Below are 27,940 nucleotides of genomic sequence, written 5' to 3' on the forward strand. Positions count from 1 at the left end.
TAAATAGATAAAATAATAATAATAATAATAATAATAATAATAATAATAAAATTCATACCAATCAGAAACTAAACAATAATAACTAAACTGAAACAAGTAAACTCTGGAAACTAAAATGAATTGGAAACAGCTTAAAAACGAAATAAAGATAAATACAAATACAAAACTATAATAATTGAATATATATAATAATTTTTCTTATAATTTCTATACTCGTATTATTATTCCTATATTGCTACTTTAACTGTTGCATTATCCGTATCAGTGATAGATATAGTACAATAGCGCAGATCTACACAAGTCACATGCATATGTAATTCTAACACGTTATTGTAGATATTGTTTCACATTGTCTTAATATTCTTAAAAGTAATTTTTACAGTTTGATTATTTGACTCATTTATTTATTTGTCTAATACAACAAATTAAACATGTCAGGAATATGTGGTATTGGATATACATTTTACATAAACACAGTGGTGTCACTTGATGTAGATTTTCTAACTTAATTTATTTATAAATATCTATTATTCTATGAACACGCATCCTACCTATTTTGTCGTACTCGTGCTGCTTTAATGTTAAATTTCTTATCGAGGGACCCTTTTATCTCATCAGCGCTCCCCAACCTTGATTATCCTCCACACACGAAGCAGTAAAACAAACGCATCCCTATGCAGACCCCGCCCCCGCACGGTGCCGATGGGCGGAGTCTGCCTCTGGTGGGGAAGGAGCATCGAGATGGGGGGGATGAAATGAGGTCACGGAAGCCGTTCGAGCACGGATGTCACGTCGCGCACCGTCCATACATTCATTGTCGTTTTTCACGCAGAGTAACAAAACGGGGACAAATAACACGAGCGACGCTCTGAAAATAAAAAGGTGCTGCGCGATAGAAACAGCCTGTCAGAATGAAACCCTGCATGAACACAGGCGATCAGCTGAGCCGCGTAATAAAACCACCAACACTTGGTACAACGCACAGAAATCTTTTTTATTACATAACAGGCTTTACTGGGTTGACACACAGCCAGTGAGCGAGTGACAGCCGCTGTTACAGAAAAGACCATCAGTACAAGCATTTCAGCATCACACACAACAACATCACACACAGTTTATTAAAATTATAACAACAAACAAGTCAGAAAATACTACTTATTGACTGGATATTTTTCACCAGAGCATAATAACGTGTATGTTCATTAATGGACTTGGACGGCACAAAAATCATCTCCATGCAGTTTTAATAAGTTTAAATGAATCCTTAGACATATTTTGCTGATAATTGTAATTTCTCTTTGTATGATTATCCCCTCTATGCACCACCAGGAGGCAGCAGACTACAGTCATTCAAAACGGCTTAAAGTCGCGCGTTGGGCCATCTGTTTGTGAACAAGCAGACTGAGAAAAATCTACACATTTATAACACGTTTTCAAACACTTCATACAGCAAGAAATTAATTTAAACTCAAATGATTAATAGAAGGGTAAGTGCACAGGACTGATGCGGTTCAATTTATATATTTTTATATATTTTGTTAGATTTTTCAAACAGATTCAAATATAATGGTCAGGGTAAATATAGGGGAGCACCTCAGGAAATCTTTTTTCTTGAAACCCTCCTTCCACCTCTAAACACTACAGAAACACAAAAAAAAGAAAAAAGAAAATTAAGGAATCACATTAATTGACCATGTAGTGCAAAAGAACAACATTTTCAGGCTGGGTTGCACCAACAAGGATTCTTTTTTCTTTTTAAAATAATTAAATCATGTTTCAACTTTAAATTGTGCTGCACTAAACTTTTAAACTTGCTTTAAGTTAAGAAATATTCCATTTTAAACCCCTCTTTAAACCTCAGTTTAGTTCTCACAGCTCTCTAGATTTAATTTTATTTACCTCGGACCACCTTTAAACTCCAATTGAAAATGTTGATTTTTCTGTCTTCTGTTATTCTGTTATTGCTCCTTTTACTTAACCTTAACTTGGCTGACAAGTTTTTATTCTCAAAGAAGAAGAAATTATAGCCTCTATGAGCCATCATGAGTAGGCTAACTAGGCCAGTGCTTCCCAAACTTTTTTTTCTGAGGACCTGCTTTTTAAAAATTACAAACCACTGTGACCCAGTTCACGACAGGTCTTATTAATTGTTAATTAATAAATGTTTCTGACCATTGTTACAGCCATCTCCACATCACCATATATTATTTTGATGCATTCATATACTCATTAAATACTTTATAATTAAAAAAAATAAATGCATTTAGGCTGAATTAACAGGCCATCTGAATCTTTCCTCTCCTCAAGAAAACAAACCTTAAAAAAAGTTGAAATAACTCAAAATGTCAAGGCAGAGAGAGGCAAAGATTCGAGTTTACCTAATAAAGAAATCTAAATTATCTCAACAAAACCTTAAAACCTTAAATTTTGAAGAATCTCTTTTATCTTTTAGGGGACCCAAATAAAATCTCCTGTGACCACCTGTGGGTCATGACCCAGTGTTTGGGAATGACTGAACTGGGCTAATTGACTGTTTTGCTAGTTACTAAACAATGTAACATGTTTTTGTTGTTTCTTTTTTTTTCTTTTAGCTAACTAGAAAACAATGTAACAGTTTAACTTTTGCTAGCCAAAAAACAATATAACATTTTATTAACTTTTTAGCTACACAACAATGTAGCAACTTGTTCACTTTTTAGCCAGCTAATAAACAATATAACAACGTAACATTTTGTAAAGGAAGACACAAAAGCCAAGATTAAATGGTTTCCCTCCCTCTTTTATATTTACTGGGTCCCACCTGCACTTAAATTTATTTATTCTAAGCAAGCATCTTCATACGGATTAAACTCGACATAAGTTTGGTTCATGTCCACAAACATGGATTTACAAACCAAGGTAAGTTGTTATGGTGCAACGGAGTGCTGCTTAATTTTAAATCTGGATTTTCACATTTTAAAGCTACTTTTGCTAAACTCTCATTAGAGCTAATCTTAAAATTAAAGTTACTACAAGGAACTTTCATATTATATTGACTTTGAGGCACCTGTGGACAAAAGTGATAGTGTTTCTTCTGCCGTAAGCACAAATTATAACATCAATAATAAAATTATCTAAATAAAAATCTGCTCCTTCTTCCCTTTAACTGGCTACTGTACTACTCACTGTAACTTTATCTGGAAAAATGTAACACACAAGTTTGTTTCATCTGATTTTGAGGAGAATCCAACCCAGTGGCAGACATGAGGAATGACTTTATCAAAATACCTGATCTTCTTGTCTTGTCTTGTTTGCTTATGTAGGTTATATAAAGAAAATCAGCAATAAACTGAGATGATTTCATGACCAGTGGAAAAACTTTTGGGAGTAGCTTTAATCTTTGTTGGTGAAACCCAGTTATAGTGTAAAAGGCAGATGCAGGTGTTTTTGTTTGCTTTTTTTTTTACCTGTGTAAAACCTTTTATGAGAAGAAGCTGTAGAGATAGGAGAACCCAACGATTCCAATGATGGCACAGCACAACGTAATCATCATCTTTTTCTGTGGATTTAGTCAAAAATAGACAGTAGTCAACAACAGTGGTCAGTGTAATGAGACACAGACAAACACAGAACAATTATTCACATTTATGGACACGTTGGTTTGAGGAAATGACCGAGCAAAAGGAGAACAAAGGATCACAGAGGATAGTGTGTGTGTTTGTGTGTATAAAGCGAGAAGAAAGGTGAGAAAACATAAACACTCTTACCTCCTCTTTGGCACCAACCTTTAAAAGCTGTACTTTACAACATAGTGGTTAACATGGTGTATCAACAATCTGCTGACAACAGCTACGACCTCCCATAAAAAAAACAGCCACACAGCTCATCAGTCATCAAAAAGTGTTAAAATTCAGTTAAAGATTTACAAAGCGCAGCAGACAGGCACGAGATCACAAAGGAAACACTGCGAACAAGTCATTAAAAAACATAAAATCTTTAATTTCCATTAAAATCATTAAACAGTGTACAACAGCTTCAGTTTTTCTCCTTGTTCAGTCATTACAGCCCACGCTGATGGCTAAAGTGGTGTGAATTAAAAGGCCTGAATAGAAGCATCAGGGTTGAACATGAGAGGACAGAAGCCAAACGAGCAGACTGCCCGGTCAAAGGACCAAGCAGGGGAGGGGAGGAGGGGGCTCTCACTTTCAAGTGCTCCCCGCACAACCAGAATTAAAGGCACCATTCAGCCTCTGGTCTGACTGAAACAAAGGCTCCTCTCAGAGACAGCGACCTTCATAACGCGCATTAAACTTTTCAAATGCAATACAAAACCCCCCCAGATGTGGTCGACACCTGCTGAATAAAATGGAACATCTTGGACCTTGAAGGCACAGCTGGAAACACCTGCTTTAACTGATTTATTAAAGCCATTTGGTGACAGCATGTGGTTTCAGTTCAGTTCGACGCCTTCCCTCTACCAAGAAGAAAAGGCCTGATGAAATGATGATGACCAAACAGAGTGAAAGTCAACTGCCAATTTATTAGGTACACCAAGCTAAAACTAATGCAGCCTCGTTCAACAACCCTGCAATAAACCCTACCATCATTTGGTTTGTTTTTTTGACATATATTTCTATAATACAACATATCAGTGTTTGTCAGGGACAGATGAAGTCAATTAAGTTCATATACTGATTTTCATCATTGTGTTTCTGACAATATGGACTAAAAATTGGAAAAATAAAAGCAACTCTTTTAGATATGTGCTGATTCCACTTCATTCTTTTGGAGATTTCTTCTAATATTATGTTTATATAAATGAAGACAGACTAATTATTAGACACACCTCTTAAGCATAATGTGTGACTGCAACTGAAGAATATTTTCACTTTTTTTATGGAAAAACAAAAAGTTTACTCTCAAATATGGTCAAGAAATGCGGAAAATGCTCACATTTGAGAAGCTGGAGCCATCAAACGATTTGCAGATTTATTCGAAGAATTACGCAAATTAATCAATAATAAATATCGACGACAATAGGGCTGCAAATAACTTTAGTCTAGACAATATCAAAAAATTGTGGAAAATGTTCGTCTCAGTTTCCCAGAGCCTAAAGTAATGTTTTCAAATTACTAAGCTGGAGGCAGCAAATGTTTGAAATTTTTGCTTTAAAAATGACTGAAACAATTCAAATTATTTGCTAACTAATTTCTGTTAAATTGACCAATTCAAAAGCATCACAAAATGCAGCCTCCAAGTTTTTCAGAAAGTTTAACCAACATATCTCTGAAGCTGCTTAAACATAAAGTGAACTTTATAACCTTCAAGAACACAGAATTTATTACAGGGCTGCTGTATTAGAGCACATTAATTTCAGATGTCTGTACCCAATACACTGGTAACTGAGTTGTACAGCTAGTTAATTATTATGAGATCTAAAACAAGCCAGGAAATGCATCTCATATGAATAAAGAGCCACCAGTCTGCGAGGCTTCACTGCATGTTAGAGCGTCCATCTACACCTCATCTCATTTGTGCAACTTTATTAGCAACACGTCATCAAAAAGTATAATAAATACAAAGACTATCCTGGTACATATGGTGAAAAAAGCTAGTGTTACTAACAGTCTCTTTTTACACCTTTTAGCATTAAAATATTTTGTTTTTACAGCATTTTAACAAGAGAAACAATCATGTCTCTGCATGTAAAAGGTCAAGATGGCTAAAACTGTGACAGGTTAGCAAAGATGCAAAACAGATGTTCAGGCATTTCGCCCAGATGTTTCATTGTTTAGCTAAAACTTGTCTCGCCCGTCTCGGTCTTGCTTGTTTGCTTATCTTAGCTCCACCTGTCAGTGAGACGTGTTTCTATAAGCACCATCCTTCACATTTAAAAAGCAGGTCCACTGAAGAATCATAAGTGAGCACACCGATCCTCTTCAAGTTAAGGAACTGACTGCTAACTTGACAACACTCAAAATAATAATTCAGTTATTTACATGATCATTTGAGCTTCATTACAGAAATAAGACGTTTTGAAATGTGGAAGTGCTGGAACTCCCCCCCCCCAAAAAAAACAACAAAATGCCAATAACAGTGAACATACAGTAGCTAGCTTTTCAATCACAAAATGTATCAAGGCTCATAAAGGCAAACAAAAAAGATGCGGGAGGTGATGTGCTCTGACAGGGCTTCACAAGGGTCAGATCAGTGACTTATATAAAGATGGACATCAAGACGACTCCCAAAAAAGTCAAGGGATATTCTTGCTTCATTTTTGTACAGTGGAGACATCGTCGTCCATCTTTATTTACAGTCAATGGGTCAGACTTTTTGGACATTAGACTTCAGACAACAAACATTTCCTGACAGATTCTTTGGCACCGAGTGTTGAACAATGAAATGTTTAGTGACACCAGAGTGACGTCGTGATCAGTTATTTTTCAATTCCCTTTTCCCACCTCCGCAGAAATACAACAGGTATTGTACCTCGTGTCGGCGTCAGTCTCATTTCCTCATTTGCAGCAGAACATCCTCAAACTGAGGGAGTCAAACTGACCCTAACACGTCAGGAAGGACAGTTCTAACAGGACAAAAAGTTTTTATGATCATCACAGGTCTCGTAGGTCTTCTTTTTCTTAAGAGATTACATACAACTAGACCTTCAGGTTTCTTTTTTGTGGGTTATAATATCCACATAGAGTGATTATCAGTCCATTCCTTTGGTGGGACAGCTGATGGAGGACAGAATAGAGTGGATGATGGCAGTCCTGCTATAGTGTTTGGGTGAGGATGACGATGAGGATGATGAGAGCAAGCACAGCACAGAGTACACCAATAATGATCATCTTCTACAGAGAGGGAGACACAGAGAGAAAAGGAGAGAGTAGTGTTAATGATGGGGAACACGAGCACCGAAATGAGCCCACAAACCAAACACCAGCTGAAGCTAATTGACTTCTAGCACTGCTTTGTTTGTTCAGCAGTAACCAGAGGCGAGTGCTACAGAATAGGAGAAATAAAACACACACCCAAGAACTTCAAATACAGACAAACACACCTCAAGTAAGCCCTCTGGATAGACAGAAAGAAGGTGCAAACCCTTTTCCAAAGCATGCTTCATATACCCACACCCACTGTGGCACTACAGTGGTTATTTACTCACCCTGAGCTCTCCTCTTATTCAAATAGCTCATCAGCTTTGCTTCAATCCCACTGACAACCCGATTATCAGAGCTAGTATTGCCAGCAAGACCAGCACAATCACCACTATTATCACCACTTTCTGTTGGGAACATACAAGTACATACAGTACCATCAGGACCAGTCTCGGTGGGAAAACAACAATAAGTACAGCATATCTTTAATCTATACGTGCAACAATTATGATATCTCCTTCCTTACTAGTTATGTATAAAGGAAAATGTACTGTATATGGCAACAATGGCTGTATCATATATCCTGAAAACTATCTGTAGCTTGGTAACCACACAAACTCAGTACATCGACCTTGCTACAGTCTGATAAACCAGTTTTGTTGTAGCACAAGTGTAAACTCTGGCTGGCTTGCAGCAACAAGGATTCGTTTTTTAAGTCAAGTTAACTATTATTTATGTTGCACCAAACTATAAGAATTCAACCTCAAAAGAACCCCGAAATAACTTTTTAGCTCACAGGCAAATGGCGCAACATTTTGCTAACTTTATAAGTAGCTAGCAAATAATGTAAAGGCTTTTTTTATGTTTTAGCTAGCTGGAAAACAATTTAAAATTTTGTCAACATTTTAGCTAGCTAGCAAACAATGTAAGGTTTTGTTTGATGTTTTAGCTAGGTATAGTTACTAGGTCTCAAAAACACTCAAAAATGTATTTTAGTCAAGCATCACCATGCTGATTAAAATCCATTTACACCATTCATCAACATTTCACATGAATGACACTGGATTTACAACATGCAGACTGTGCTACAGAGCTCTGCTTAATTTAAAATCTGGATTCACTTATTTTAAACCTAGTTTTACTAAAGTCTGATAAGAGCTACGTATAGATTAAATTAAATCTTCGTTGAAGCAACCCAGTCTTTATGTTAACCTGTTAATACAAATGTTATTTTCACACAAACAGCCTGAAGCTCATGAGCAACATCTTCAAACAGACAAAATCGAAGAATAATGCAGCCGTCATGAGTCAACTGTAAACACAGACAAAGTAAAGGTTAAAGCTGGAGAGAAAGGAGAGAAAAGAGTGTGGGAGCTGTCTGTGTGTGTGTGTGTGTGTGTGTAAGTAGGTGTGTGTGTGTGTGTGTGTGTAAGTAGGTGTGGGGTAGTGGTCTTGGTTCTGGGTCTTGGAGCCGGGGGGGTCAGTGGTTTTCAAAGCACAGGGGTCCACAGGCCACATGGTGGTGGAGGCTCAGGAACAGAGCAGCAGGTAGGAAGGACGGGGGTCATCACAGGGCAGGATCAAGGTGAGGGTCAGGGTCTTGATGGCGGGGATGGACTTCACGTTGTCAGGCAGGTTTCCCAAAAGCGTCTTGGTGTTAAAGAGGAATTTTAGTTCTTTCCACTTTCCATAAAGTAACTGGGAGTTTACCCCCCACCAAAAAAGGCGTGCTGTTTTAGGAACTGGTGACACTATGAAATTTGATCCAGTTGTTCAGATACTAAAACACTGCAGAGCAGAACATAATTTGCAACATATCATAATAACAAACATTTTGTTTTTCGTTGTGATAATTGAAAGGTAAAGCACTACAATTACAGCGTTTTTGTTGCAAAGTTATTTACCAGGAATGTGTTCTTGCATGTATTTTATTGGAAAACAAATACGAATTACCGAATTACATCACATTGTGTTGCTGCAAAACTTAAGCCACACGGATTGTACTGCTTAATCATATTCTACTACAAGGCCAGATTTTGATCTCTCCATCTTTGTCCCGTGGCATCAAATTTTGTCCATTTCATTTTCCCTGTCTGTCGCTTGGTTGTATTTCCTGTTAAAGACAACAACAAAAATCAATCAAGTCACTGCTATTCTACTCTAAATGATTATTTCCGTTGCTTTTGGGAAACCGCACCGCTCTTCCTGACTTTGGTCACTCACACGTCGAGCCTCTTGCTGAAACTTTGCCGCTTTTTTAGTGTCTGCTACAGCCCGCTCCACAAAGCCCACCGACTGGTCCATGTTGCTCTCAATCCTGTCAATCATTCCACCCTAACACGGGGTGCGATGTCAGAGGTGACGAAAAGTAACAAAAGAAAGTAAATGAAAAAGAGAGAGAGCGAAACAAAAAGCAAAGCACACAGGATGCAACGATCGATAATGTGTCTGTAGTGCAAGGGGGGTTGTGATGCGTATGCACACTGTGTGGTCAAAATGTGTCAAACAGTGAAAAATGTGTCTAGAAAATAAGCAGAAAAAAAACAGGAAGAAGTCATGAGCAGACTGGTGCAGCAGTTGGCTAAATTACATTACCTTACGTGCTTTGGTCTGGTACCTTACAGCCTTTTTGGTCTGTTCCTTAGCCACTGAAACGTGGTCCACTGACTTGGATACATTCTGCTCAATGTTGTCTACTATGTCACCCTGAAAAACAAACACAACAAACAGTGAGATCCAGAGCAACGCTTAACGATCAGAAGGAAAAAATCATTTGGGATATTAGTTTTTATTAATTTTCAATATCATTACCAATACTTTTTTCTATTTTAGTTACTTATTTTACTAAAGTTTTCTTAGTTTTATTGTTTATCCTGTTAGGCACTGGTTTTGCATATATTCATACACTTTGAATTTATTACTATTGTTTTAGTTAAGGTCTTCAGACAGCTTCAATAATGACTTCATGAGGAGTTTTGTTTTTAATTTCATGTGAGAAGCATTCATATCCATGTTAATCCTGAATTTCCTTTGGAATAAACCTCTTCAAACTAAGACCTGGAAATAAAAATGGTCAAGAAAAAAAAAAATCACACAACACAAACAGAAGGAGTGTGCCCCTTACCTCAAACAAGACTTTTCCTCAGTAAGCATGGTGCAAGCATCAGGAAATATGTGGTTATTAGACTTAAGTGTGCATATACAAACAGTGACTGTTCAACAATGTGTGTTTTGTGTTCATTCTAGTGTGGAGTCTGATGTCTATGATGACGCCTTATTCATACATCTTACTAAATGCATTCATGTTGGTTCCATCAATGTTGGGTGATGAGATGGAGGTGGTGGTGGTGGCAGAAGAGAATAAAGAGAGGTATAAGAAATGCATGGAGCTGGAAAAGAGGAAACAGAGACAGACGTAGATTGATAGTCAGACCACAGTGGAGACAGGAAGAGAAATAAACAGTAGAAAAAGAGTTGAATATTGTCGGAAGGAACACAAAGCTATGAAGAAAGGTTAAGAATGCAAAGAGTGAATAAATGAATTAGATAAATGAAGAGTTCCTGAAGTAACTGGTGGGTGGATGAAATGACTGGCAGGTGGATGCACTGTACCTGGCTCTCCACCAGCATGGCGATGTCTACAAACATATCGTGCAGCTCCTTGATGCTACTTTCCAGACGGACAATGTCTTTGTGTCTGGATTCAATCTCACTCAGGGCTTGTTTAGAGATGCCAGAATCCACAATCTGTGCAGGGAAGAGGTTTGCTGTTACTACTACTACTATTTTACCTTTATTTCTTCTGATCTGTGTGGCAGAGATGGCCCATGATATGAATTTGTTTCTATCAGAAAGTGCATCTAGCTAAATCACGAGGAACTGAAAATGAACGTGTCTCATTGTGATACAGAGAAATGCATAAAATCCTCCCGCAGAAAAGTGTTACCAGTGCTTCAACAAGAAATGAGAGCTCATTTTATAAAACCTGGCAACCAATGCTCACTGACTAAGAAATATTTTAGATATAAAGAGGGGTGGCTGTGGCTCAGTATCTAGAATCTGATAATTGCAGGGTTGTGAGGTTTGATTCATGGCTCCTCTTATCAAAAGTGTCTTTAAGCAAACCATTCAGCTCCAGTTGTTCCCGATGGTCAGGCCAGTGAGCTGCAAGGTAGCTTAATATGTGAGCATGTGTGCGACTGGGTGTATGAGAGACTAGAATAACAGCACTACACTGATGCAGCCCATGGGTCCTGTGGGTGCAGGCTCCCAACCTTACCAATGGGATCCTACTTCAGAAAAATAAACCTAATAAAATGTTTAAGTGGCTACGTTTACATGCACACTAGTTTTCCAGTACTAAATATTGCAATGCTGACCTTTTCAGACAGGCGTTTAAATGAGTGAAAGAGGGAGACTGTGTTTGCACAGTCAAATAAGTCCTCTACCAGTGGAAACCTTTGACTACTATACTATTTTTAACTGAAAGAAGCATCCATAATCAGAGTTTGCACAGCTGCACGTTAATGGAAATATTAAAGAAATATTTATTATTAGCCATGTAAACAGCTGACTGGGAATATGGTCTTTTTCAGAATACTGATTAATGCTGCGTCACTGCGCTACTGTTTGCCTTCATGTCTTGTTTAACTTTAAACGTGTGCTTCGACAGTTTTGATTCTGGTGCCATCATGAAAAAAAGTCAATAAATTATCATTAAAAAGAAGAAATCACAGGGATATAGACTAAGATTTTTAAGCACTGGCAACACAGGCCACCAAGCTCCATAATTTGTTGGCCAAAGTACATTTCTGGTGGCCCAAATGTAAAGTTATGTAAAAACAATATGGTCAGGCAATTTAACACAACTTAACACAGCCTTCTTTAACTGTGACACTTGTGTTTTCCACTTTTCCCAGGAATTGTGATGTGGTGTTTCCTGAAGGCATCGTTTCCCATGAAAAACAAGCTAGACATCTTGGCTAGTTGAGGAAACTGGTGGCACACATTACAGTATATCAAGTCCTTAGATGTGTTATATTCCAGCTACTTAAACTTCTGCTTCCATTTACTCTTAAATTCTGCCATTTCTGTTTTGTTTTTCATAGTCATAGTTGTGTTTAAGGATTGTGTTAGCAGTTTGAGTAGGCTTAGGAAACCCCAGCTTCAGTAGCAGTTCACCGTTTTCATAAAATGTTATCTAATCGGTTGCAACACATTGGTGCTCCAGTATAACAGAATATAGCACTCTCTTTTATGATGTGTCATTCTTGTCATTGAGCATTTAATGTGTTCATGATCTTCACCTGTCCTCAGTCTGCATTTCTTTCTTTTAAGAATTGCTTGTTGGCTGTTGGACATCGTGTCAAATGACATGTTAGGCACAAGACAGCAGACTGACTTTGAGGCCAGATCACGAGCATAGCTAATCTTTAACCAGTTGATGCGAGGCATTTTTAGTTTTACTGAGCAACTGACAAATTGGCTTTCTCTCAGTTCAACCACATGATGATCAGTGTCAAGGCGAGGTGAATGTTAGGGTGCAGTTAAAAATAGCAGAAATGCATCCACACGCGCGCACACACACACACACACTTACCCCTGCAGTAAACACAGCAGCATTGCCACTCTCCAACATCTCCTCCAGTTCGTCATCTGTTGTTGCTTTTCCAGCTGGAAAGGAAAGGAGAGAAAAAGGAGAGGAAAGGAGAGGAACGGAAAGGAAAGGAAAGATTTAATGACAAAAAAGACCATGGGACTCTCACATAACTTTATGGCCGTTACTCATGTGGCAGTCACTCACTGATCTCTAGCTGTCTCTGAATACGTCCTTTACTCCTCTCCCTGAAGTCCACCTGGGCTTCATTATACTTTGTCATTACCTCCACAAATTTCCTGGAGAGCACTGCATGCTGGGAGACAACAAGAAAAAATTAATTAGCACAGGAATACACTTAATGGATATACTGTAAATTTGTCAGGCAGAAACATCAGAACTGAGAAACATCTAAAAAATGTAAAACTTACATTTTCATGTCAAAGAGAAACTAAATGTATAATGTTAATATTTTTGATAATTAGAAGAAGAGGATGAAGATGGAAGATGACGAATGGGAGATGAAGAGGGAGAATAAAAAAGGAAGAACAGAAGAAGAACAATGGTAAAAGAAGAACAGTAGAAGAATAGAAGAAGAAGAATAGAAGAAGAACAATGTAAGAAGTAGAATGGAAGAAAAGTAAGGATGAAATAATAATAAGAAGAATGGTTGAGAATAAAAAGAATGGTAAAGAAGAAGTATTCCTGTATTCCTACAGTGCTTTGGCAATAATGTATCTAAATTTGATCATGCCTGTTGAGTTTAATAAAAAAAAAAAAAGATCTTAAACTCCCAGGACAGTAATAAATAAGGCCTAACACAAAATATCAACAGTGTTTAAATTCTGCATAATAAAGGTTTCCTAAGAAACCAGCGTTTACTCGAGGCCACCTGAAACTTAAGATGGACATCATTTACCTGTGATTTACGTATCCGCATGTCAGCCGACACCCTCTCCTGCTCCTCTGACTCCAGATTCCTCTCGATGGCTGTAGAACAATTCAAACAGCTGATTTATGATTCAGCTTAAAATCAACTACACTTCATCTCACTGTAGTTTTCTTCAGGAACATTTCAGATAAAACATCCTCATCCTGTGTGTGTGTGTGTGTGTGTGTGTGTGTGTGTGTGTGTGTGTGTGTGTGTGTGTGTGTTAGTGGTAGGCAGACTCACTCTTGAGTTTGTTTCTTGCATTGTTGGCCATCTTCTTTATGTCATTGGTGATTGCCTCCAAGTCATCCTGTGTTTCTATGAAGAAAGAGACATGCAGCAATATAGTTATGAATGCTAGCGAGGGGATTTCTTTCTGTTCTCCTGCACAGACACAAGTTGAGTCTAGGCTTTCCAGTGCACATCAGGAAAAAAACAGGACTACTGGCAATGGAAAAGTGGTCAATAGCCAACTTTATGGGGTTTAGCCATGTTGAGGAGGAGAAGGGGGTCGCCACTGGTTGGCGAGACATCACCGCAACCCACTTGGGGGTTCAGGGTCAGGTGAGCTTTGGCCCAACTCTCAGATGCAATAAGGCACAGCTTGGTGCATTATAACAAGTAATGGAAATGCAAATCAACGCGACATGGTATAAACTCGGCATGGCTAAAAGTGACAATGGGAAAGCCCTATTCTTCTAAGAACAAATAAAGTGATATCGTGTTGACTTTTAAATAATGCTCGGCAAAGATCTGCTGTTTTTCAAAATGCTATCACTTGATTCTTTGACATTTTCAAAACAGTGAAGCTGCAAAAGTTTCATTTAAGTCCCTTTGGGAGAAAAAATGTTTCTTGTTAGGGAGAAACATCACTAGAGGACAGAATTAGGTAAGAAAAAAAATCCTTAATATGACCGTTTGTGAGTAGGGTCAGGGAACAGGAGGAAAAGTGGTCAGGTATCTTACTTTGATCTGATGTGGGAGCAGACAGGATGACCGAGTAAAGCTTTTTGACTTCAGCCACATTCTCATCAATTTTATCAATGCTGTTCCTGATGTCTTCAATCTGAAACAAACACACACACACACACACACAGTGAATCTCAAATATATGCAAATGACAAAAAAATAAGACAATCACAAATATTCTCCACAAGTATTTATGAGGCTGCACCCGGGTGAAGTAAAAGACGCAAAGCGTCCACAAATTACTTCACAGACCTGACAGAAGAACTCATCCATGAAGGCTGCGTTGTCCACAGCGATCTCCACCTCGTCGTCATCTTGATCACATGTCTAACAGGATGAAAATAAAGACTGTATCAGAGTAGAGCTGGCGGTTCCAGCTGGACAGTGAGAACGTGCGAGGGGTATTACATGTTTTTCTAAAGCGTGTCATCAGCACCTCGGGATTAAGGATTCGTCCAGATCTTCATTATGTTCACCAGGGGTAACACCATTTATAATTCATCTGCTATTTTATACAACTCATCTTAAATCCGATGTATATACAGCGTTTCTATTTCACATTGTGTTCATATATCTTGTCTAAAGGCCTTTTTAGGTTTTGTGTAAAGCACTTAAATCGACTGGTTGTGGAAAGGTGTTATACAACTTTGAGGGAAAAAAAGCAGACATTAATCCAACATCTTTAATATATTCACCCAGATAAATATGCAGAACAAAAGTTAGGAATTAGAGATACATCATGTTAAACTACCCTGAGGCCAAAACATGGCTCCAAACTAAACCGTTAAAAACTCATTCACATCCATGACTGTGAACGACAGCATGTGTGCCTGATGGTTTTTGTGCCTTTTGATACATTGTGATCACTCTATTTCCTTTACCAGGCTAGACATCAAAAGTTCAGTGCATTATTTTGAGAAATACAATCATTGCTTTTAACAACAACTTTATTTATCAAAATAAGCCAAACTTCTCAAAGGCATTAGGACTATTTCCTGGACTCTTGCCATTACAGTGAGGTTACGAGGCAGCGCAGAGACTCCAGGAAGTTCCTGGTCCCAGCTGAGAAGTAGTCCAACACACAACGACCACAAAACCCCCAACCTGATTTCTTTGCTCTTTGGTTTTTTAACAAACAAAATGTAACATGTTAATAAGTGAGCTTTAAAGGTGCTGGTGGATTTTGTTACTGGTGGACAGAACCAGGCTGGCTGTTTCTCTGTTTTTGGTCTTTATTCTAAGCTAAGCTAAAAGGCTCCTGGCTGTAGCTTCATATTTAGCACACAGACATGAGAGGGGTGTCAATCTTCTCATATCACTCTTAACAAGAAAATAACTGTATTTCTAAAAATTACCTATTCCTTTAAATCTGTCTCAACTAGGAAAGCAATGATACCAAAAATTCAAAGTACGACGAGAGTCTTTGATACAAAATTCAGTGGATTAAAAAACAAAACGCTAACTTGAAAAAATGAAGGGCTTCTGCTTTCCTTATTTAATAAGATAAAATGAGAGGAACAAGACATGACCTTCACATGTGCAAAAATTACCCAAATAATGTGGAATAAATTCTCTTTGGCAATGAGGGGTTGAATTACGCGTGTACAACTGAAAAACAAAAATAATGCAGCAGTCAGTCACAGATCTTACAAGAACTTTGCCTACATAAAAAAGTTTAAAAAAAAAATGTGCAAAATTATGTTTGTATTATGATCCAATCAATGCCAACTTTCAATACCTTACAGTTTTTGATGCTCTATGCTGAACAGATAGACCTCCATTTTGGTCAGCACTAACATAAAGTATTGAAATTTGATATCCAGCTATATTCTAAAGTCTTAAGGGTCAAATCAAAAATCAAAAATACATATTTTCCTTTGGCATGCAGTGTTAAATATCCATCTAGGCAGTTTTAGTGTGCGTTGCAGAGTTTTGGAGCCATAGAGGTGTCTGCAATATCTTGAATATAATGGGACTAAATACTAAACTCGGCTTGTGTTGCTCAAAGCGCAAATAAATACATGAAAAACTCAATAGCAGTGTCTCCTGTCTCATGTAGGAACCATTTTCTTTCCAACAAACTACACCCACCAACTGTTTGACAGCGCAAGTTAGCTCAGTTTTGCAAATATTCCAGCTTAGTTGAGGAGGGCAGCATTCATTTTTACAGCCTGCGCAACCCAGACCACAAGCCTCTTGCCCATGAGTAGATGCACACATCCTTCTATGCAACAATACACATGGTAGGTGTAGTCCAGTAGAAAAAAATTCAGTTCCTATATAAAGCTGCTCACAACAAGGTCTGTGGATTATATTGACAAACCAGGTCATGTTGTCTGGAAAGAGACACCGGTGTTGAGTTTTTCATGTATTTTTTGCCATCTAGTTCCATTATATTCCAGGTAAGATAGACATCTCTATGGCTAATATTTCAAAAACTCAGCAACTCCCATCAAAACAATCTAGAAGGATAAAAAGCATCACAGGACAGAATGAACTGCCCCTTTAATATATCAAAAAATATTTTTAATGATCATCATATAATATAGTCTGAGTGTTTACAAGGCAATAGCAATATAGAGTATTTGACTGACTCTGTGCTCTAATTTCATTTCCAAAAATACTGAGTGATTCTCTATAAATGTATTTCTGGTCAGGGTGGAAAATCCACAGAGCGGCATTTAGACCATCAGCAACCACTTACTAATGAAATTGCTTCCAGAAATATTGGTCTGACCCTAATCAGCCTCCACCCAATAAATTCTATCACTCTGCTGAAGTCATAAATGTGTCACAAGGGACAGTCAGTAAACACAGGGTAGTGCCGCAGGTCGGCCACGGAGACCTCAACGCTGCTGCTGAGTATTTACACGATAAGGGACTACAGGGCCGGGCTCCAGGAACTCAACCTGTTTTCAACTGACTGGAAGAAACCACGGCCTCAGATACAGTGTAAACAGGCATCACAGGGCTATGCAGTGACGGAGTTAGGTGGAGGAGAGAGCACTTTGTATGCTCCCTTTTAATGACTTTTGCATTTTACAGACAAATATGTTTCCACTGAACACCTGAAGAGTGTTGAAGGTCCAGTAAACTCTCAACATGTAGGAGTCTGCGCGTCTGTTTAGCAACAGGTGACCAAGAGTCTAAAGTCTGGACACTTGACTTTCCTGGAGAATGTCAGCCGGGATCAAAGTCAAGGCGTGGAAAAAGTTAGCCAACACACCTGTCGACTTCCCTGCTCTCTCATATCACCTGACTCAGCCTCAATCTGTGAACTAGTCTCCTAATCTCAATAAATATCATTATTACACTTCATTTATGCTGCACTAGAGTAACTCAATATATAGATATAATTAATCATTAACTTCCAACTGAATGTACATTGTTCAATGGTTTCTTATTAGTTTACATAATTTACAATACAGTGATTTAAAAATAAACTAGGAGCTAGGGCTGCAAAAGTTACAGGTTGTAGGTTTCAACAAGACAAATTTAAGACTTTTTAGGACCATTATAAACATATTTATTTATCAGGGAAAATGCAAGAAACACTAGCAAGTTAGAATAATAAGATACAGATGTGTTTCATGTAGGGTTTCTAGCAAGGCTAATTTGTAATCCCTGTATCTGTAATGCAAATTATGACCTATTTCACATCCAAAAAAGCATGTTAATTAATCTTGTAATGAAATTTGATAATTCAAATCACATAATTTATTTTTTTTATTTATTTTTTTTCCACATTTCAAGGTTGACCATGAAGCTAACTCGGTGGGCTCCAATAAATTCTGACTGGGCTCCATAATTTGCATTAGAGGTTACTGGTTTCATGTTAGTTTTGTTTTTAAGTTGCTTTCTCGCCACACATTTAAAAGGGAGACTGAAGCTAAAAGGGATAGTTCACCCAAAAATGAAAATTTAGTCAGTATCTGCTCGCCCTCATGCTGACTGAAGGTTGGGTTTAGTGTTTTAGTCTACAAAAGACTGCTGGAGTTTCACAGGGAAACAGTGTCACAGAATCTCCCAAATGATGAATGTGAACAGAAACAGAAAAAAAAAAAACTAAGAAAAAAAGGAAAACAAAATGCCTCCATACTGTTCGTCTGGTTTAATCCAAGTCTCTTAAAGCCCCACCATGCAAGTTGACTTGAAAGATGTTATTTACACCAAGTTCTTAGCCTAAATCTTCACTGTGGATCTTTAGTTTGGAGCCATGATCACATCTGTGTGCACACTGTCTGAACTGGGTGTGTGTGGTGGGACAGTGTGCACACACAAGTGAACGGCATGTCAGGGCTTAAGGAGACTGTCTTTTTTCTATTTGAAAACTGGTACCCATTCACTTATATTGTTTAGGAGATTCTGCAATGCTGTTTTCCTGTGAAACTCCAGCAGTGTTTGATGGACAGTATGAGGGTGAGTAGCTAATGACTGAATTTTCTTTTTGGGTGACATTTTATTAAGGCCTAAAATTCAGATTATTGTATTTTAGATGTTTTAAGGACCTCCGGAAACCCTGAATTAGTCGATTAATCTAGCATTCGGTTATATTGATTATTGGCATTAGTCATTTTCAAGCAAAACTGCAATTTACAACAACATTTGATGGCTCCACCCTCTCAAATGTGAGCATCTTCTGATTTTCTATGACATATTTGCTTGGTAAACTGACTTTGTTTGCTTCTTTCATGAATTTTAAACAGTTGGTCAGATAAAAACAACCCATCTTACACACCATCTTCATCCATGGAAATTATGCTAGGTGTTTTTATAATTTCAAGACATTTCATTTCTGTATCATTGGCAGTTGCAGCCTTACTGGAAACACTGAAATGTTTGACACGTTAGACAACTTTAAAAGGTAGTCCAACGTGTTGATACACGCTTTTAATATTGCATGTTTAAAGCAACACAACACTAACATTTGATAGCTGAAAAAAAGTGATCCAAGTGCTCATTCAAGGCCTCAGCTCAGTTCTGTCTTTATTGTCCCGCCTGCCTGAAATTTGGTTTACAGCAAAACCAGACAGAGCGCAGTGACTTCTTCTGCACCAGCACTGTGTGCACGTTGGTAATAATAACAAAAAAAAGAAAATAAACATTGTATTTTGTGTGCTTTGGACTTTTTTGTTCTTTTTGGTGGAGTATCAATAGAGATATAGAGTATCATCCTTTTATACGAATATTTTATCAAAGTTTAAAACTCTGGAATTGTGACAACACTGGAAAATTTACTGCAACAGCACATCATTGCTTCTGTTTAAATGCTGAGTTTTAGTCGGCCTTTAACCTTCTCACTCTCATATGAAATTTGAATTGCAAATGTAGCTGGGAATATTTGGTTCAGGCTGCTGTAACTAACAACAGTTGTGAACACAGAGTTCCCTGGACACACACACGCTGACACACTGCTTGTTTTTGGATCTCTCAGTGAGTTGCTCATTGAACGTACAGCTGTAGCTCTCTTGCCCACACATTATGCTCCCTCACACACACACACACACACACACACACACACACACACACACAGCATTTCTGCAGCAGTGAGATAAGAACAAGCACACACACTTCCTTCCACTGTCTGTCATTCAGCAAAAATAAGAGGAAAAGTACTGATGTGTGTGCGACAAATGCTGTAACAAACCAAACAGACAAAGACCATACAGACATTTCTACGTAACAACAGTTTGATACTGACACGGTCAGTCAGGGGGAGTAACTTCATCTAAAGTATGCAGGAAACTTTCACAATATTCCTCCTTAAACTCACTTGCTCATCTTATGACTCAACTTGCAGATACCTTTACTGTTCCAAAACACATGAGGGCAAACTTAACATGAACACACATCCATTTCCTTTACCATTTTGGATCAAAATGTTTTTCAGCACACATGAAAGTTTTCCTGTTTTTGGCCTCTACATGGTTGGAAATTGTTTAGTGCAAAGTGCATCCATTCATGATTAGCAGTGTGGTTGTACTGCGTGTACTGCAGAGTTACGTTTAGTTTGATTATTAAATTAATCAGCAACTTTCTTTAGTTATCTTTGGCAGTAAACTGAATATCTTTTGAGCTGTGGACAAAACAAGACATTTGAGGACGTCACCTTTGGCTTTGGGAAACATTTTCACCATTTTCTGACATTTTATGGACCACGTAACTAATCGATTAATCAAGAAAATAACTGACAGATTAATTGATCATGAAAATAATGGTTAGTCACAGCTCTGGTGTATTGTAAAAATAAATTCAAGTAAATACACATTTTACAGCATTTTCTGCTTATCTAATGCTATGGGAAAATAACATCCATCCTCTGATTATTAGTTTTTGAAAAAAAAATAAATGCCAAAATGTTGACTGACTTAGTGAACCGCGAAGCAGCAAATTATATTTTCTCTCTTTTTTTGACCAAAATCAACAAAATGCTATAATCTCATGCTTAGTTCTATGATGTAATCATCCAAACCTTAAAAAACACACACTGGATAACGTTGGAACAACTGGACATCAATATTATAACTAAAGACACACACTGCGATGACATGTTAGCTTGCATGTCGGCTTGTTCCTTTTATTCAAATCACTTAATTGCTCTTGTTCGGCCCACAAAGCACCATATGTCATGTTGCATAATTCCCCTCAACAAGGCAATGACTAGACAGGTTTTACACTGAAGCAGACAGAGTGGACGCAACAAACAGACTAGCTCTCTTAAAGGGATAGTTCTTTTTTTTTTTTTAAAGTGGGGTTATATGAGGCACTTATCCTACTAAGAAAACCAAGATCGGTTTAAGTGTACACTATATTTAGAATATTTTCCCATATTATCTTGCTGTCAGACTAGGGCTGAACGATTCTGATCGATACTGTGATTGCAATGGGTTTCGCAATACTAGAGGGAATGATGATCCACACATTATTATTCTCATTTCCATTGACAAAACATATTAGAATGATTGCTGTGTGATTTTTGTATGGATCTGCACCAACAAAGATGGAGAAAATAAACCTTATAAACAGCCTGTTATAACCCTAGGTGCTAACACCGACACCACCAACAGCCAATCATTTACAGACGTGCCATTGGCTTGCCCCACTGACACGTGTGAAACAGTGTGGAGTAAGACGTGAGACATAAGTGACAAAACAAGTATAGCTAAAACAGGCCAGGTCAGCTCGCCAGTTTAGCAGTTTTTAAGATTTTTTTTAAATCGGACAGCTATCAGAGGGTGAGGGGCTCAGACATTAGGAGGGAACTCAGAGTAGAATAGCTCCTCCCATTGAATTAAAAGGAGCCAGCAGAGGTGAAGGGGTTGGAAAGTGCTGCTGAGGAGGGGGACATCGTGCTCGGCCAGCTGCCACCATGACCTGACTGGATGGATAGACAACTATCAGAAGAGCGTTGTGTATAAACTGGAGAAATACCTTCTCAAGTAAGACCAGTAACAAAACAAACATATTTTATCACCTTTAATTGTTCAGGCCTGGGTCAGACAGCCTTTTCTGGCAGGAGACCACTGTCACATATGACAAATACTGCTCTCTCTTGCTCAACCAGACTCCTTTGGTCAATCAGTCATTTTACCGTGCAAAACACAGGAGTTGTTTTTCTCCTACTTCCTCAATCTGTTAGCTTGTTTTGTTATTGTGGGACCTCTGTGTTTTAAATGGTTAGTTTGATATCACCAAAGTCACGTGATAACAAACAAACTGCAATCGAGGCAATGATCGACCAGCAATTCCTGTGTCCTGCAAGGTAAATTTACTGACTGGTTGCTTTGGAGAGAGCAATATTTGGTTTAAATAATGTCTGTTTCCCATCAAACAGGGCTTTCTGTATTATAAATATAACGTAAAAACAATACAAACAAGACAACCACACTACTGCATGCTTGCCTTGCTAAACTGAGTTTTTTTTTTCTTTTTTAGGTGGCTAGAATATGTTTTGCTGCTGACCCTGTCCACAGCAATACATTTCTTAGCTTCCTGCAACACTACTCCGGGTGTGTTGACCATCTACTACAGTGGCGGTGTAAATAAATATCAATACACTTGAGTATAATGATAATATGTTTTGTGATACTGTATTGTGACATTGTGATACATGCAAAGATCTGCGGCAGTGGTTAATTTTGTGTTGCATTTAAACTCACGACTGCTAGATAGCAGTGTTATTATCTATCTTCATTGTTCTGATTGCATAAAAAAAGTAAAATTTGTAACATATATATACATTTATAAATATATACACACATACTGATTTATTACCTTGCTTACAGTAGTATCGAATGTATAGCAGGATACTGAATCACAACCACTGACTATGGATAATTACCTCATACAAGCCCAGTCCAAATAACCCAAATTTACCCTTTAACGCACAGTTTCAATGGAGCTGGAGTTATAAGACTGTGTTGTACAGGTCTTACTGGAAAAAACAGATCAAATGTTCAGCAAAGTAAAAGTGTGATCAAACCTGTGGCTATAATAACAAAGCACTTAATGACACATGCACTGGTACAAACACTGAAGTCATCCTAACTGCCTCTAAACTACTCTGGCAAAATATGTTGAGCATATATTCATACAAACACAATAACCAGCTGTGGCCTTCAAGACTCATTATCACGGACTGAACTATGTAAACACAATCCAGCAGGTCTGACTCCAATCATAGCCAAGTTAAATGTCCAACCCTCCCCCTCGCTGTCTTTCCCGTGACTCTGTCATCTTTAGGAAACTGGGAGCTGATTGACTGTCAGAGTTTCTCTCTGAGGATCATAAATGACGAAACACTACCATACAATTATATGCTTTACTTGAAGGTTGAGAAAGAAGACACCTGAGAGGGTTAGCAAAGGCTTAACTGAGCTGTAAACATGGTCATATAGAGTAAAAATTCTGTGTTGTAATATTTGTACAGCTGCAGCAATTCATAAATCAGTCAGTCAACAGCTATTTCAGCCAGTTTCAGGCAGTCGTTTGTGAGGATTTGCTGCTTTTATTACAGGGGTGGGAGATCAGGCCAAAAACAATCGAATCACAATCGATTTACAATCATAATGAATCACAATCCTGATCGCCAATCTAAAGTGCAATTTTTGTTCTCAATTTTGAAATGCCCTGTAGACTACAGACAGACGTGAAATAGCCTGTGAGCCAAAACAATCATAAAACAAGAATTTTCAATCAGCATAGCCATCTCCTACATCACCCTATCCGTCTATTTGTTCATGAAGCAAGGATCAGCTAGTAAATGAAGTTTATGTGAAGTTTGGAAACAGAAATAAGAGGAGATTAAATACCTCAATATATCCAGAATCAGCTGAAAACTTGACAGCCCTAGATCATGATCTCAGTCTAAAACTGTCAGATTGCCCACTCCTCGTATTTGCATGTCATAATTTCAATACACTGACTATTTCTAGAGAGTTTGTTGGACAAAACAAGCAACCTGAGGACATCATCTTGGGCTTTAGGGAATTGTGATTTCAGGCAGATTCATCAATAACTAAAAATAACTGTTAGTTGCAGCCCTGTGCACTAGATTTTTCCACTGGATGATTTAGAAAATGAGCCACTAGCAGCAGGACAGGGACCTGAGGGTCAGATTTACAGCAGCGTGGTGACAGAAGCCAAAATGCTCCCATCAGGACTTGTGTTAATGCAACGCTAAAATCTGACAAGGGATTTACAAACTCCATGTGCCGCAGAAGAAGCCATGTCAGTTCTGTTAGGTTTTTTTTTTCTCATTCATTGGGCTGATATCTGAGTCAGGTGGGGAGGCAAAGTAACAGTGGCAGCCTGCCATGCCTGTGTTACAGTGAAGGGAAACACAGAAGTGAAGATATGAGTTTGACTGAAAGCACTTTTGAAAATATCACAAAGAAAAGGGAGTAGAAAGCCTGAATTACACAAAACTGCTGTCATGTTAATGTCTTAGCAATGAATTATGGCAGACATGGCTACAGTATAGGTGTCACAATTTCAAATTGTTAATTAATCCAAGTGGATTTTCAATTTCAATAATCGAAATCAAGGGAAGAATCTGCGATTTTCACAGTATTTGTTTCCTCTCCCCCTGCTTGACCAAAGGAAAAAAAACACTTCAAAGACACTTACCAGCCATTATCATATATCTTTGTCTTTAAAAAAGGATAACAGTATAAACCTGTAATAATGACAAACTTTTTTTCTATAGCACTTTTCTTAACAATGTTACTTATGTCAATTAATCAGTTAGATGGCAATTATGAAAGTAATCACCAACTATTCTGACAATTGATTAATCATTCTGAGTCAATTTTAAAGGGAAAAAACAACCAAATTCACTGATTTTGGCTTCTCAAATGTGAGTGTGACAAAGTAAAACAATTTTAGACTTCACCTCTGGCTTTTGGAAATGATGATCAACATTTTTCACCATTTTATGACATTTTATGAACCAAACAACAATTCCATTAATTGAGAAAATGACTGACAGATGAATCCATGATGCAAATAATCAATTAGTTGCAACCCTACTGAGAAAGCAGCATGCAGTCCAAGCTATCACGTGTCCATTTCTCCAGGTTAAACTACAAGGCAGCATTTCGTGTTGCTTCTCTTTCCTGAAGTCTTCAGTAGCCTGTATCAGGTGACCATGCCGGTGCTGGCATGTGTACACATTCATATGAATCTATGCCGTCACACACGGACACACACAGGAACCAATATACAGCCTAGATTACTGCCCGTAAGTTAAACATTAGAGAGGAAACTCAATGAGGAACAACAAAGGCGGTGGGTGAGCGTGGATAAAGAGGAAAGATAGAGAAAGACAAGTAAAGATCAATAATTGTAGTGGGATGGAGGCAAACAGGACAATATATAACATATACAGCATACTGTCAAATCCCTAACACATGGCTGACCCATTTCACTTACTATCTGTACTTCCCTGCCCTGAAAAAGGAGCCAGCTGTGTAAGATACAGACGCCTGAGGGGGATACCGCAGTTCAACAACTTTAAACACAGCAAATATTTGGCTAGCAGTTTCAGGTAGCTATGGCAACACATCCCGACTTGAGTTACAATTGGATTAAGGCTTCGCCTCCACCAGCAGCTAGTGTATTCACTGCCATTAGCACAATTTTGAATAGGAAAAAGATTAATGCAAAGGATGTTTCTGTTGCTAATGACTTCTCTGTTGCTGCTGGATAAGACCTGTAATCTTACTGTGACAGATAAATTCAAAGGTATGAAGGATTTTGGTTCAGTCCATTTCCGCTGGAGATACTGTAGTTATTCTTAGGACTAGATAATACTCCATGTTCCTTGTGTGAGTCCATGATAACTTTGGGAGATTTTAAAAACATGCTTAGAAGTTTTAATGTTATTACATGTACATGTTTTAACTAGGAATTGTATTAATCAAGTGTAGATTTCTTATTGGCTGTTGATTTTATTATTTCTCTGTCTTTTCTTGTTTTGTCTCTATTGTATTTCTGCTTTGCTGCCTAATGTAATCTTGACATCACTGAAAATGAGGGCCACCCCTCAATGTATTCCCGAGAAACAAACAAAGGTTGAATTAATGAATGAATTAATGTATTTTACAACTCTACAGCTGCAATGAGTTGTTGATTAATCAATAAGTCAATCAAGAGAAATTTAGCAGCCAACTATTTTTGATGATCAATTAATAATTTCAGTCATTACACAAAAAAAAAAAAAACCTTTGGCCTCTGAGGAATTGTGAGTAACGTTTTTTCACTTTTTTTTTTTTTTTTACATTTTATAAACAAATTAATAATGAAAGCAATCATTAGTTGTAGTCTTATATCTTATATCATTATATATCATATATATCATCATATATAATAAGGCATCTCTTCACAGTGTTTTTTTTTGGTCTGAGAAACAATCCAAAACCCAAAGATTTCCAATAAACAGTAAATTTAAAACAAAATTACACAGCATATCCTCACATTTAGGAGCTCAGATCAGCTTAAATGACTCCACTGATGTCATATTCACCTGAGTATGCCCATAAATAGATAAATAGAATAGATTAGATTTATCAGTACTCTCCTACAACTTATTATAGGAATCAAGAGCACCAACCTAAATATACACATTTAAAAATGACATCTAGTGATACTCCTAACAATTACACTATTAATTCCCCCACAGCATACCTCTGGCACTCTCTCACACCATACAGCATAGCTGCATGTAAAGCAACTGAAAATGATGTCTGACTGACTCTTCATCCCCACTTAAAATCACTTTCCAACCTGCAGCGTTACTCCATCCATCATATCAGTTATGCCATCACATGGTACAGGCAAGAAGCTTAGATAAAGGTGGAAATGTCAAATATTTCTTTACTTATCTTGACCTCTCTTTTTTCCCCCCCATAAGAAACATTTTTCCCCCCATAAGAAACATTTTTCAGGTGGCCTTCACAGTGTACAGACAGACAATACTGGAGAAAAACAGACACAGAAAGGAAATTTAACGTTTCCTGGACGCTACTTACCGCTTTAAGCTGCTCCAATCGGTCCTTCATCTTTTACACGGTTAATTTCACACCTTTACACCGCAGAGATAATCACAATATTGTGTAAAATGGCTCAAAAACTAGTCCCAATCTCTGAATTCCTCAGCCAGCTGGCAAGCTAGCTGTCCGGCACAAACCCACCGCCAGTAAGAAAAAGAAATAAACTCTCCAGAAGTCTTGACAGAGGTGTCTGAGAAAACGAGTTTTTCTGAAAAGAGGAGTCTTTCCGTCGTTTTTCCATACAATATGGCTGCTGGGTTTAAAACCAGTGTTTTTTCTTTGCTAAATCTCCTCGCTCAGGGGATTAAAACAACAGTTGTGTAGAGCCGTATAATCTGTCTCTCCGCTGGCCACCAGTAATCATTCTAAAACGCACTTTTCTGGCTCACGCATGCGCAGACGAGTCGCTGATCACTGAGAAGAAGCCACGCCCTGAGCCACCTGCAGCAGTGATGCATTCAGGCGTAGTAGGAATAACATATTTACTTCATGACCCTCATGCCCTCCTTTTTTGAGTTGTTTGAATTAGCTCTCTTGCTATCACGAACAATAGTTAATGCAACACGTTTTTAGAATATTACAGAAAATATACTTGATGAAACCTTTTGAAATCAAATTAATTGATCTTTTCTAACATCTGTCATTTATCTTTTTTTTTTAGAAAGCATATTTAAAGTTTTCTGTTTCGTTTAATATTATTTAATTTTAATCTTTTGTAGAATATTCATTTCTTTCTCTACATTGGTTTATTTTGTTTTCATCCCTTTTTCAATATATATGTTTTATTTTGTTTTGTTCTTATTATCGGCTCTCTGTATATGATGTATACTTTATGTACCAAATGTATTATGTTTATTTTGTTGTTGTTAAATGAAGTTTAAAAAAAAAATCTTTAACTATTTATCTGCTTTCAAGGAACAGTTCACCCCTAAATCAAAACGACATATTTTACTTCTTATCTGTTGTGCTATTTATCCATCTAGATTGTTTGAATGTTGAGTTTTTGCTGCCTTTGCCTTTTCCTGAATATAATGAA

General features: G+C 37.7%; 1 protein-coding gene across 7 annotated transcripts; it reads right to left on the minus strand.

Annotated features, from left to right (window-relative positions):
• Positions 1 to 973: 973 nt before the first annotated feature.
• stx3b (syntaxin 3b) lies at positions 974 to 27,304 on the minus strand. Of its 7 annotated transcripts, XM_084719071.1 has the most exons (12): positions 26,884 to 27,303; positions 14,606 to 14,680; positions 14,351 to 14,450; positions 13,628 to 13,702; positions 13,373 to 13,443; positions 12,661 to 12,769; positions 12,457 to 12,530; positions 10,470 to 10,604; positions 9,453 to 9,563; positions 9,081 to 9,191; positions 3,447 to 3,538; positions 974 to 1,638 (listed from the first exon to the last, which is right to left on the minus strand). In XM_084719071.1, the coding sequence occupies exons 1-11, from the start codon at positions 26,911 to 26,913 to the stop codon at positions 3,461 to 3,463; spliced, it is 969 nt and encodes a 322-aa protein (XP_084575197.1). In that variant the 5' UTR covers positions 26,914 to 27,303; the 3' UTR covers positions 974 to 1,638; positions 3,447 to 3,460. The 7 variants fall into 7 exon arrangements, with proteins under 7 accessions (XP_084575197.1, XP_084575202.1, XP_084575203.1 ...); XM_084719076.1 differs by lacking the exon at positions 9,453 to 9,563 and having other exon boundaries at positions 26,884 to 27,300; XM_084719077.1 differs by lacking the exons at positions 974 to 1,638; positions 3,447 to 3,538 and adding an exon at positions 5,511 to 7,264 and having other exon boundaries at positions 26,884 to 27,304.
• Between the last annotated feature and the right edge of the window lie 636 nt (positions 27,305 to 27,940).

The sequence above is a fragment of the Lutjanus erythropterus genome, chromosome 5 (genome assembly GCF_056507025.1).
Source record: "Lutjanus erythropterus isolate fLutEry1 chromosome 5, fLutEry1.hap2, whole genome shotgun sequence".
NCBI classification, from domain to species: domain Eukaryota; kingdom Metazoa; phylum Chordata; class Actinopteri; order Lutjaniformes; family Lutjanidae; genus Lutjanus; species Lutjanus erythropterus.